This window comes from Bubalus bubalis, chromosome 19, assembly GCF_019923935.1.
Source record: "Bubalus bubalis isolate 160015118507 breed Murrah chromosome 19, NDDB_SH_1, whole genome shotgun sequence".
NCBI classification, from domain to species: Eukaryota; Metazoa; Chordata; class Mammalia; order Artiodactyla; family Bovidae; genus Bubalus; species Bubalus bubalis.
Window position 1 is genome coordinate 13525375 of NC_059175.1, and position 13738 is coordinate 13539112.

Sequence of the window (13738 nt, forward strand, 5' to 3'; positions counted from 1 at the left end):
TGCTGTACAGTAAAATGACTCAGTTATACATCTGTATGGAGAAGGCGACGGCACCCACTCCAGTGCTCCTGCCTGCAGAATCCCATGGATGGAGGAGCCTGGTGGGCTGCAGTCCATGGGGTCGCGAAGAGTCGGACACGACTGAACGACTTCACTTTCACTTTTCCCTTTCATGCATTGGAGAAGGAAATGGCAACCCACTCCAGTGTTCTTACCTGGAGAATCCCAGGGACGGGGGAGCCTGGTGGGCTGCCGTCTATGGGGTCACACAGAGTCAGACACGACTGAAGCGACTTAGCAGCAGCAGCAGCAGTATTCCTCTGTGTGTGTGTGTGTGTGTGTGTGTGATCTTCTTTACCCATTCATCTGTTGGTAGACATTATGTTCTTTGATAGATTTTAAATATCAGATGTGAACCCTAAATAAAAAGAATACCACAGTACTTCCATTTTCTTATACATTTCAGTTTTAACATTAAAGTATAAAAGAAATGTGAATTCATTTTCTTGGATAATAATGTAATTTTATTGTGTGTAGACTTTTCCATACCAAATATTAGTTTTTCCGCATGAAATAAGATTTAAAATGATAAAAGTTATTGTTGTTAAGGAGACACACTGGGCAATAGAAAAAGCTGAAGAGAGTTTTTGCCTGAAACTGGAAAACACAACAGTCTGGGGAAAAAAAAAGATATGAAAAAAGTACCATACGTTGCTAAGACCAAAAAAAAAAAGAACCAAAACAAAACAAAAACAACAGTTTTAAGGACCGGAGATGATGACACGGGATGAATATGGGGGTGAGAGGGCCAGGCAATTGTCTCAGAAGGGAGGCTGGGATTTCCTGGGATGTTTAGGGTATTTTGCTTGACAATAATAATCTGAATTTTCTTGTGTGTCACTACAGCTCTTGATTTTTCCTGCTGTCTATAATTTGACTATGCAGCATAATATCTTTTTATTTAGCACAAAGTCCATTTGGATTAGAGAATGGAAAGGTTCTAATTTTGTCCCTGGCCGGCAGAGTCATACCTCAGTACATACTGGGAAACAATTAGAAGTCCTAACAGATGCATACATTCCAAGTTAGTTTTTAATTAAAAAATTTTTTTTATTATCCTATTTTGCTTTCCTCATTGAGTAGACTCCTAGAGGAAAAGTAAGTATGTAAGTTTCCTGGTTTGCAAATTCAAATTTAGGCCCACAGGAAAGAGAGCTAAAGAGCTCCAAAGGCTCGCTTAAAATCACCAGATGAAACAAGCCGCAGAGGGGCCTCTTCCCCATGGCTGAGCTGAAGCACACGTAACACTGGAGCGGCCGTCCTCACAGACTCCTGTGCAGAATCCACTCATTTCCTGGGGTTTCTGGACTTTTTATGCTTCAGTTCAGCTCTCTTCCTGTAGCACTCGAGACAGGCCTTTGTGATAATTTACCTGCCACTTCAGGTGAGGAGCAGAGTAAAGGAGGCAAAGACCTTGCTGTTTACCAGAAACCCGAGAAGAGAAAAATAATCTTAGATTTGCTTTAGTGTTCTAACTGGTAAACATGACAATCTTATATGCTGAAGTGGAAATGAACCTCTAAGCCAAGATCTCAAATACTCTAACTTGAGATTAAAACTCATAATATACATTAGGCCATTTCAGCTAAAACTCATTTTTTGGTACTCTCTGACTGGACATCAGACAGGAAAGACTAAACCAATTAGAAGAACATTAATCAAGTGTGGCGGAAAGTTGGAAATCATGAGGCCTGAAATACAAAGATACATGCATTACTGAGGCATAGTCCCCTGGCCCAGAGATATGCAGGCAAAGAGGTCACACTTTACTGGGAGATAGAGAGTTAAAATGGATGCAAGGCTCTGAGAAAATATTTATCAGAGGAACGTGATTCATTTATCAGCTGAGAAATCCCAAGTATAAAACTTTGAGATATAAGAAGGATCAAAGTAGATAATGTATATGATTCAATTAAAAAATTCTTAGCCCTCTTACATTATATTATCTAGATTATAATTGTAAAAAAATCAAATTGGATTCATATGAAACTTTTATAAAAAGAAATCACATCCATTTTTATGAAAGTTTATAGTACAATTATTTTCTAACACATCTTTTCTTAGGTCAAAGTATTTAGAATTCCATTTACATCTGTATAATTTTTCAAATTAAAAAACAAAAGGAAGTTAATAGAAATCTACATTTTCATCTGCAAAACTCCCTTCAGTTTCCAGGCCAGTAACACGTGGTGATGTCGCTTGTCCTCCAGACATGGATGGCTCCCAAAGAGCCCCAGTTCACGGAGCAGGGAGGCCTCGGCTCATTAGAAACGCTTTTTGGTTTGGCTCACGTGTCAAGAAATTTTGGAGCATGTCCATGCCGTCCAGAGATCCCCCAGGTTTCAGGATCAGGTTTCTGTATTTCATTCCAACCTAATAAAATAAAGCATGCCTAATAATTCATGGTTATAGCAATTTTCCAAATCTCTAGATGCAAAAGAGGAAAAAAAGGGACTTTAGCTTTATTCTGGATGTTCTCCTTCCCCTAGACTACAGCTTTGTAGTATTTATTTACTTTGGTAGCTAAGAGATCTGGAGCTTAGACCTCCGGTCTTCCACACTTCCCTTTATTACTGTCTCGTCTCCTTAGATCCTCAGCAGCATGCTGACAATATGAGCAAACAGACAAACAAAAAATAGCCAAATGGAAGCTTAAACAGTCTTCTATTTGCTACCCCATCTAAAATGTGATTTCGAAAGAGTTAGCAAAACAGGAGTTCAATTAGGCTACAAACAGGGACTGTGTGTACCTGGAAACAGTAGCCCAGCTGCTGCTGTCAAAACAATTTCTGCCATATCTTTATGAAGGCCTCATAAAAAAAACTCTTCTTCCTTATGGGTGGGGGTAAGGCCACAACCCATGTCCCACAGTTTTGTGGGCTCCACACGAGGAAGGAAGACCTTTGTAAATTTGCTGGGGACAAGGTCTAGAAGTGTAAAGCATACAACAGTTCCTCTGCCTTTATTTACACAAATACATAAGCAGATAAAGTGAAAGAAAACAACTGAAATTCAGTATCAGCATTATTCAATATTTTCACTTCCTTTTCACTGTCCTTTTGAAAGGCAAGACAATTCAATGAAGCTTAATTCTAAATCTACCTATAAAACAGTTCAGGGTTAAGATGCAAATTTATATCCATTAAATCATTTGAACAGCTACTAATGGCCTCCCTGAGTACATAAATAGCTTGAGAATTTCCAGAAACAAAAGTAACCTCATTTTTGACTTATGACAATGATTCTGTTTGGTACAACCATCAGAGATGTCTAGTCAAACTGTTAAAGAAAATAAAATGTTGATGAAGGAAATCTACCAAGTTAGATACAAAACTACTTAAAGTCCTACAAGGGTCACACACACACAAAACAACTTTTCAGGTTTTGACTATAAACAGAAATCATCTGAAACTTATTAATGATCTATAAGCACACAGCTAACCTCACAGATGAGTCTTAATCAGGAGTAAACAATTAGTGAAATGAAGTTACTTTCCATAAACTCTGGAGAGCACTGTCCAGTAGAAATATAATGTGAGCCACATGTATAACTTAAAAATTTCTGGAAATCATGTTTAAAAAGAGAAGAAAATAGGTAAAATTAATTTTAATATTTTATTTAAACCAGGAGGTCTGTAATATTATCCTTTCAACACGTATCAATTATTGGGATTTATTTTTTGTGGTATGTCTTCAAAATCTAGTGTGTTTTTTACATTTACAGCACGTCTCAATTCTTCAATAGCACTGGCCACATTTCAAGCGCTCAGTAGCTCTACAGGTCTGAGGCCTAGAATGCAAGAGATCAACCCGAGAGGGGCTTGTTGAACAAGGTTCTAGCATGACACTGAAGAAGCGGTAGCAACCTGTTGCCTTATTTACAGGTTTTGAATAAATTCTCTTAAAAAGGAGGCACCTGCAATCACTGATAATGGACTTCCTGAAAACCCTGGTAGTGACAGTTTAGAGCTAGATTTAATTTCCTTGAGAAAGAAAAAAAAAGATGTGTCATTTCTTGTTTGTTCTGGAGCAATTAATTACTGTTTCAATAGTGATCTAGATCCTAAAACATGAGTGTAACTAACTAAACCTTACCTAATCCACTGATTTAACACTGGTCAAATTTAGAGACGTTGGGCAATGAAAAAAAGGGAAGGGGTAAGCTGTACTGGGCTCAAGATCTCTGATCTGCTACTTTTTAGAATAATAAAGTCTGTAATAAGAATAGCCATCATTTGCATTTTAGGTTCTAGATCACTATTAAAAAAGTAATTAATTGCTGTGACCAAGCACGAAATGACATATCTTTTAAACTGTCATTACCAGGATTTTCAGGAAGTCCATTATGAGTGATTACAGGCCCCTCCTTTTTAAGAAAATTTATTCAAAACTTGTAAATAAGGCAAGAAGGTTTCTACCACTTCTTCAGTGTCATACTAGAACACTGTCTAACAAGCCCCTCTAAGGGTCATCTTTGTTCTAGGCCCCATACCTATAGAGTAGCCAACAACACAAGACAACCCTACACATGAACATCACCAGATGGTTAATACTGAAATCAGACTGATTATATTCTTTGTAGCCAAAGATGGAGAAGCTCCATACAGTCAGCTAAAACAAGACTGGGGCTGACTGTGGCTCAGATCATGAACTCCTTACTGCAAAATTCAGATGTAAATTGAAGAACGTAGGGAAAACCACTAGGCCATTCAGGTATGACCTAAATCAAATCTCTTATGATTATACAGTGGAAGTGAAATAGGTTCATGGGACTAGATCTGATAAACAGAGTGCCTGAAGAACTATGGACGGAGGTTCATAACACTGTAAAAGAGGCAGTGATCAAAACCATCCCCAAGAAAAAGAAATGCAAAAAGGCAAAATGGTTGTCTAAGGAGGCCTTCCAAATAGCTGAGAAAGAATAGAAGCAAAAGGCAAAGGAGAAAAGGAAAGATATACCCATCTGAATGCAGAGCTCCAGAGAATAGCAAGGAGAGATCAGAGAGCCTTTTAAAGTGAACGAGGCAAAGAAATAGAGGAAAACAATAGAATGGGAAGACTAGAGATCTCTTCAAGAAAATAAAAGATACCAAGGGAACATTTCATGCAAATAAAGGACAGAAATGGTATGGACCTAACAGAAAGAGAAGATATTAAGAAAATGTGGGAAAAATACACAGAAGAACTATACAAAAAAGATCTTAACGAACTGGATAACCATGATGGTGTGATCACACACCTAGAGCCAGCCTCCTGGTGTGAGGTCAAGTGGGCCTTGGAAGCATCAGTACAAACAAAGCTAGTGGAGGTGATGGAATTCCAGCTGAGCTAATTCAAACTCTAAAAGACGATGACGTTAAACTACTGCACTCAATATGCCAGCAAATCGGGAAAACTCAGCAGTTGCCACAAGACTGGAAAAGGTCAGTTTTCATTGCCCCAAACAAGGGCAATGCCAAAGAATCTTTAAACTACCACAAGTGCATTCATTTCACATGCTAGCAAAGTAATGCTCAAAATCCTTCAAGCTAGGCATCAAAAGTATGTGAACCGATAACTTTCAGATGTACAAGTTGGATTTAGAAAAGGCAGAGGAACCAGAGATCAAATTGCCAACATCCATTGGATCAAGAAAAAGCTAGAGAATTCCAAAAAAACATCTACTTCTGCTTCATTGACTATGATAAAGCCTTTGACTGTGCAGATCACAACAAACTGTGTAAAATTCTTAGAGATAGGAAAACCAGATCACCTTACCTGCCTCCTGTGAAACCTGTATGCAAGTCAAGAAGTAACAGTTAGAACTGGACATGGAACAACAGACTGGTTCCAAATTGGGAAAGGAGTATGTCAAGCCTGTGTATTGTCACCCTGCTTATTTAACGTCTATGCAGAGTACACCATGCGAAATGCTGGGCTGGATGAAGCACAAGCTGGAATCAAGACTATTATATTATATTAATAACCTCAGATATGCAGATGACACCACCCTTATAGAAGAAAGCAAAGAGGAATTAAAGAGCTTCTTAATGAAGGTGAAATAGGAGAGTGAAAAAAACAACATTCAAAAAACAAGGATCATGGCATCCGATCCCATCACTTCATGGCAAATAGATGGGGAAACAATGCAAACAGTGACAGACTATTTTCTTGGGCTCCAAAATCACTTCAGATGGTGACTGCAATCAGGAAATTAAAAGATGTTTGCTCCTTGGAAGAAAAGAAATGATAAACCTAGACAGTGTATTAAAAAGGAGAGACATTACTTTGCCTATAAATGCCTGTATGGTCAAAGCTATGGTTTTTCCAGTAGTCATGTACAGATGTGAGAGCTGAAAAATAAAAAAGGCTAAGTACCAAAGAATTGATGCCTCTGAACTGTGGTACTAGAGAAGACTCCTGAGAGTCCCCTGGACAGCAAAGAGATCAAACCAATCAATCCTAAAGGAAATCAACCCTGAATATTCACTGGAAGAACTCATGATGAAGCTGAAGCTCCAAAACTTTGGCCACTTGATGCAAGGAACTGACTCACTGGAAAAGAATCAGATGCTGGGAAAGACTGAAGGCAGGAGGAGAAGGGAATGACAGAGGATGAGGTGGTTGGATGGCATCACCAACTCAAAGGACGTGAGTCTGAGCAAACTCTGGGAGACAGTGAAGGACAGGGAAGCCTGGTGTGCTGCAGTCATTGGGGTCACAAAGCGTTGGACACAACTGAGCAACTGAACAACAGCAAATCAGTAGGTGGGGTGGTGTGGGGGAAGGAAGGGCTGTTCTCCCTGCGTGAAGCAGTATAGGAACTTAGAAAATGTGAATTAAATTGATCTGAACATAAAAATAATTTAAGCCATTTATTATGGAAATATTTTCAATACATACTAATATTTGAGACAAGAGTACAGTCAACCCTCTTGAACCTATCATGCAGCCGCAATTATTAGTATTTACCTGCAGAAATTCTTAATGCTCAAGATCTGAGAGTCTTTTAAAAAGGTGTATTTTATTGCACAACTATAGGAAAAATAATGAAAATTTTAAAGTTAAAAAAATCACCCAAATGTGGACATCTGCCAGAATATTCTCGTTTTGCACCAAGAACTGTAACTGTGGACAGTGAAGAGCAGCAAGGTTTAGAGAGGCTGCACGCTGCTGTGAAGAGCCGGTTCTCATCTCCCTTGGTGGTAAAGTCACTGTACAGCTGGGCACTGTTTAGTCTCACAGTACGTGGCTCAGAACAGCACAGGTCCTCCCCTGCTTACAGCTCCACACAACTTGATTCAATTTCCTGAATTACAGAGCAATGGTCTCTTAATAGTTTCATTTCCTTGGCAATGAAGTTTGAAGAAGAGTTTAAGAGTCATTTTGGTAATAGGATCTTGCTTTTCTTTAAACAAACAAACAAACAAAAAAACAGTTAAGTGAATTTGTGTGTTAGGAAGGTACTGGTTCCCTGGGTGGGAGAACGCTGTCTGGGAGACAAATGCTACAGGTGGACAGAGTCTGTGGTGTGAGTGGTTCTCCTCTGTTTATATAATGGAGGAACCATAACTGTGAGCAAAGCAGGAAGAGAAGCTCTAAGACAACCACTAGAAACTTCCATGCTTGAAAACCCCTGCAGGAGGGTCTGTATAGAGTAAGCGCTCCTGTTAGTCATTTAGGGAAGGGAAAATTATCATCGGTCACCTCTGTGGTTTTTACTCCTGGAAGGTTAACATGTATCTTTTGGCAACTGTGTAAATCCTCTGTAATACTGATGGTTTCTTTCTTTCTTTTTAAAAAAATATGTTCAGATTTCTTTATTTTTGGCTGCTCCCCACAGCATGCAGGATCTTAGTTCCCCAAGCAGGGATCGAACCTGTGTCCTCTGCAGTAGAAGCACAGAGTCTTAACCACTGGACCACCAGGCAAATCCTCAACATTGATGTTTTTTAAAGCAAGATCAAGAATTTTGGAATCAGGCCCAGGTTAAAATCTTGGCTTCATCCTCAGCTATGTGGCCTTGGGCCTTAGTTCCCTTATCTGTAAGGTGGGAATATGCCTACCTCCCTCAGTATATGAGGAATCTGAGCAATGGTTTTAGCACCTTGCCTGCTCCCTAGAATCTTTCCTGCTAGATGGTGGTATTCAACAAACCTGAGTCGTCATCTACCTCTCCTTTCATTTTCTTTCTCATACTGTCCCTAAGTTCAGTTACTCATATATAGTCAGGGAAACAGATGCATTCCTGTTTCAGCATTTCCTTAAAATTAGTTCTGTCTCCTAACAAAGCTAGAAAAAAGCACAAGAGACTTCATTTCCACTATTAGTATAAAATATTATACTAAGTATACTAGTATTCTATAGTGTATACTTAGTATACAACAGTATACTAAGTGGACTTCCCAGGTGATGCAGTGGTAAAGAATCTGCCTGCCAATGCAGGAGACACAAGAGAGGGGTTTCAATTCCTGGGTAGGGAAGGCCCCTTGGAGTGGGAAATGGGAATTCATTCCAGTATTCTTACTCGAAAAATTCCATGGACAGAGGAGCCTGGTGGGTTAATACAGTCCATGGGGTCGCAAAGAGTCAGACATGACTGAGTCTGACTCAGGAATACTAAGTAGGAGAGACAAGGCACTCACTTTATGCAATAATCTTGTGTTAGCTGCTCAACCATGTCTGACTCTTTGTGACCCCATGGACTGTTGCCTGCCAGGCTCCTCTGTCCATAGAATTCTCCAGGCAAGAATACTGGAGTGGGTAGCTATTCTCTTCTCCAGGGGATCTTCCTGACCCAAGGATGGAACCCGGGTCTCCTTCATTGTAGGCAGATGCTTCACCATCTGAGCCACCAAGGGAAGCCCTTATGTGTGTGTTAGTCGCTCAGTCGTGTCCGACTCTTTGTGACCCCATGGACTGTAGCCTGCCAGGCTCCTCTGTCCGTGGGATTCTCCAGGCAAGAATACTGCAGTGGGTTGCCATGCCCTTTCCCTTTCTTTGAGCACTCATAATTATCTGAGTGAAGGACACCCATCGTCTACGAGAACACATAAATGGGAAGCAGTCTGGGTCTCGTGCCACCTCTGGCTTCTCTGCAGGAGCACACGCGAGCTCCCCCGGCCTTCCAACCCTCCCTTCCTCCTGCTTCCTGTGACTGCGTCTAGGCAGTAGAGTCCGGTGTCTCCTCCTGCTCTGAGTAGCAGGCATCAGGGCAGAGAGCATCCGCCCAAGGACAAGCGATGACAGCCAGGCGCCTAACAGGCTCACCAGCCCGCTTTTACACTGGATATTGAAATCTGTCCTTCCATAGCTCATCTGTACACTTCTTCCCCGCAGCACTTCCTTTGTTTTCTATGAGTGAGGGTGCGGAGGTTGTGAGTGGGAAAAAGAATACCTTTGACGACAAACAGGAAGGAGGGAGAAGGTGAAAGACTGGTGTTGGTAGTCAGAGAGAACAGCATCGGAATCGCCCCTTGACTCAAAGAGGTCATTTGGAAAACTTGAGCGAAGTTTCAATTTGTGAGGAGGGATGAGTAAATATTTATGGGGAGGGAAGAGATCTGGAGAAAAAAAGGGCAGCCTGGCCAGTCCCATGTATTAGGGGAACAGATCAGAGGAAGCAGGTCGGGGAGCTGCCAGTTGGGTCCAGCAATGTAAGTATTTCGATACAGAGGATGAACACTAAGATGAATAAAACAGTTCCTATTACAAAAGCCTCATAATCCAGAAGGTGAGATAAAGAAATAGATAATTAGCAAGGCAGATTTCTAGAGTTCTAACAGAAACACAAAGAAGGGCTGGAAGAACACAAAAAGGAAGAAAAACTGCTTCCAGCTGGTTGGAATTCAAGGCTTAGAAGGTCTGGCATTGAAAATATTCAAGAAGTAGGTTGGACATCAACCCCATTTCCTTCCTTTTTCCCTTAAATCAGGCAGAATTTAATGCTGTTAGAAAAAGTTGAAGTGTAAGAAAAATTAGCTTTGGGGTGGTAGGTCAGAGAAGCTGAAATTTAATCCATTTGTAAGGCCCATCAGGAGAGGAAATTTCATGTTCTCTCTTAGCAACGCATTTAAGCAGAAATTGGGCCTAGGCCCTGGAATACTTAGCTTTATAATACACTTTATCACGTAATTTTCCTCTTTAGTTTTTTAGCTGTATCATACGGCATGTGGGATCTCAGTTCCCATCTGATCAGGGACCAAATCTGTGCCCCCTGCAGTGGAAGCACGGAGCTTAACCACTGGACCACCAGGCAAGTCCCCGGCACGTAATTCTTCTTCCTGTTTAGCCAAGATTCTTTATATGTTTCTCTGTCCATTATTGTATGTAAGATCTAGGTACTTCCTTATGGCACTGTGGACAGTTATACTTCACTATCTTTGACTTTCTCAGTATTCATTTCTGCATGTGATACTTGGCTGTAATCTTCTTCACTAATGGAAAAAAACCAAGCTTAGCAATTACTCTAAATGCAGAAGAGGAGGAACATAATTCTAGCTTAACAATATAATTGCCTTTGAATCTGCATGTCTATTACTTTTTAGGAAATTTTCCCACAATGAAGTTGCATTATAAAAAGAAATGGCCCTTGTTAAAATGCCCTCATTCCTTCAACCCTACGATTAGCTGCTGGATTTTGAAACCACGTTTCGGAACCTTAAAGGGATCCTGAAAGAGCTCCTAGAGTTTGCTGGTAAACTGTTACTCCCAAGTAGCTCCCTTCCATAGTTATTTAAGAGATGAGTCGAAAAAGTAAAAGCTAAAGATACTGTTATATTTAACAAACTATACAGTTAAGATGAAGATCATAGAAAATTAGAGATAAAACCTGAGGAAGCAAACTTTCAGGCTATTTTAGGTAAGGAGCCACTTCTAAACCTTTGATAGAGGCTATCAAACAACAGTACTATAAAATATTTTGTTGCTAACACGTAGGGCACAGAAGACTGCAGGCTTATATTCGACTCCTCCTACTACTGTTTTCCCAGTAAGTTGCACACTTTCTGCGGTTCTGCTTGTTGAGATCTAAAATGGTTCTCAGACCCCAGGCTTTGCAGGATGGTAAGAGGTTACAGAGGTGAGGCCTGGCGATGTTCTTCTGTTGATACTAATGACCATGAACAATAATGTCAACAATACATGATCTTTCAGCTCCCAGCCTCTCTAGAGCTTGGGGACTAAGAAAAGCAGGTACTGACTCCTTGAAGGGCCACCCTGCTATTTTCTCAAAATGCTCCAAATATATGTACTGGGGAGGGTGAGGGGTCTTGAGACAACAAGACTGTATGATATATTGTGCCTGCTCTGATTCCCACAGCTTCAGATCAAATTCAGTACTTCTTCATACCACAAAAATTCTTTCCCTTCATCATGACATAGTTGTAATAATGACAGATGCTTCTGTAGAACAGGATTGTTATTCCAAAGTGTTAGTTTTTAAATAAATGGATATCTGAATTGAAGAGTGTGAGGGTGGGTGCAGTGGATTCTTCTTGGCCTCTGGAGCCGGACTCACTATTGCTGTAACAGCAGAGGAGCAGGAAACGACATGATGTTCCAGAGTATTTAACAGGAAGGAGAAAAGAAGGGATTAAAGCCAACTTCCTGGCACAGCGGAATCTAGAATTTCAGTCAAACTTAAAACAGGTTTTGACACCACAAGGCAACTCCAGGTTGTATGGGATCTTGCTTCCTCCACGTTCAACCCTGCCCTTTTGTCTGAATTAAGAGCAGTCAGGCTGCCAAGCAGTGAAGCCTGAGAAGAAAGGAGGCACACAGACACATGATGGCAGGGATCCCTCCTGCCGGAACTGCGGGTTCCCTGGGATCCACTGGAATCAGTACTTTGGCTGTTACCGTGACAGCTGGAAGAGCAGAGGAGGAGTGGAGGCTCCCGAAGGTGTGGTCAAGTGAGTGGAGTAGAGGAGATGAAAGAGGTGATGTAGTACTTGTGCCAGGAAGCCTCGCCAATGACTTAAGAGCCAGTGGAGGTCACAATTATACTCTTACATACCTGGACCTTGTGTCTCTTTAAACACGGTTTTCTGATTTCTACAATAATCCATGCTCTATGTAAACATAAGGAAACGCTCTATAGAAAGTACAGGAAAATACTGAACAATCATAAACTTACCAAAGATAATAACTGACAATATTTTGATGTACTTTTTTCTAAATGCGTATTTTAAAATCAGAATTCACATTCTATGGTACAAAATAGTTTATAACCTGATCTTGTTATTCTGTAAGATAATTATATTAAACATTCCAGACACAAGAAAAAGCTTATTGAGACTGTATATTCCATGCCCAAGTTCACTCTTCTGTTCAGAGGATGGAAAGATCACTTCTGGTTTCAGTGATCTGGAAGACTTCATAAATGAGTGGCCGTTTGAATAGGGCCTTTATGAACGGCAGAGTTCTGGAGAGGCGCAGACAAGGAAGGCATAGATTTTAGGTGGAAGAAGCAGAATGAATAAATTTGTGAAGGAAGAAAGACCCAAGGGAACACAGAAATCTGGCTGCCAGGCTGAGAGTTCTGGGAAATACAGACGGGATCTGTTTGCTTAGCTAAGGGCTGTGACAAAGACAGGAATACCGAGAAGCAGGAATAAAACAAGACAAAAGGTAGATGAGGGCCTTTGAGAGTTGCAACTGGATCATCAGTGGTTACTCTGGAGGGGAGGGTAACAACTTTCCAATTCAGTTGGTGGAGGCAAAAGTCTGGAAGCAGAGGTGTGCAGAAACTGTTTCTTACACCAAGACAGTAGGCTGTGAAAGCAAGAACGACTGAGTGGTAGCACTGAGATTATCAGTCAGTGGTAAGTTTTTTTCCTGAGATGGTAAACCAGTGAGTCTTAGTATCACACACCCATCTTCTGAGACAGGAGGGAAGAAGTTAAATATTGAAGATGAAGGTACTCACTTTCAATGCTCTTAATGTCCTTAGTAGAGAGGACAGAGCACCTGCTGAAAGGGAGACAGGTGGTGGGGACCCCAATTAGGGAAGTGAGCAGGACTGTGAAGTTACACTGGAGGTCCAGACAGCTGGACTCTGCAGCGGGGCATCAAATGGAGCCTCAGGATATTCTGCAGAAGGGGAATCTGAACCCCAAGGGTACCATCTCTAAATGAGATGGTAGAGGAATCCAGGGCTGGATACTGGCTGAAGGTCATGCAGAAGTCAGGGTATTTATGAGAACAAGCCAGTGACTGATCGTTCTTTAAGTGGAGTTGCCAGGGGATGGAAGGAGACTTGCAGGGACCTAATAGCCTGGGTAGGATGGATGGACGATGAAGGGATTGGAAAGGCTATGGAATAGAATGTAGGTACTCTGGAGGTGGTGTTTTGGGGGTGAAGGCTGGTGAGAAGGGATGGTGGCCTACATCACATCCATTATTTCAGTGCTCATGTGTAAGGTAGTATGCAATCCAGAAACACAAAGTTTTGAGAATAAGTCGGTTGAAATACACACAGAGAATCTGATTTTGACACTTTGTTCTTCTAATTTCTGCATCAAACAGAATGAAAAACACACTGGAAAATTATCAGCCCTGGAAATAACCTGACAGATGAGTCTTCAACAAGAACGGAGACAGAGGGACTGTAACTCAGGAAGGTTTGGCTGGCAGCCACCTGGCAGTCAAGTCACTGCACACGGGAAGGAACGGCTCAGGTTAATGAGGCAGCTTAAAT

General features: G+C 41.1%; 1 protein-coding gene across 2 annotated transcripts in view; it reads right to left on the reverse strand.

Moving 5' to 3' along the window:
* Positions 1 to 501: 501 nt before the first annotated feature.
* Positions 502 to 13738, reverse strand: part of NLN (neurolysin) — a 94172-nt gene continuing 80935 nt past the window's right edge. For both annotated transcript variants that reach the window (XM_006044450.4, XM_044932467.2), the window contains one exon: positions 502 to 2433. In XM_006044450.4, coding sequence (XP_006044512.1) covers positions 2299 to 2433 — 135 coding nt within the window. In that variant the 3' untranslated portion in view covers positions 502 to 2298. The remainder of the gene's footprint in view (positions 2434 to 13738) is intronic.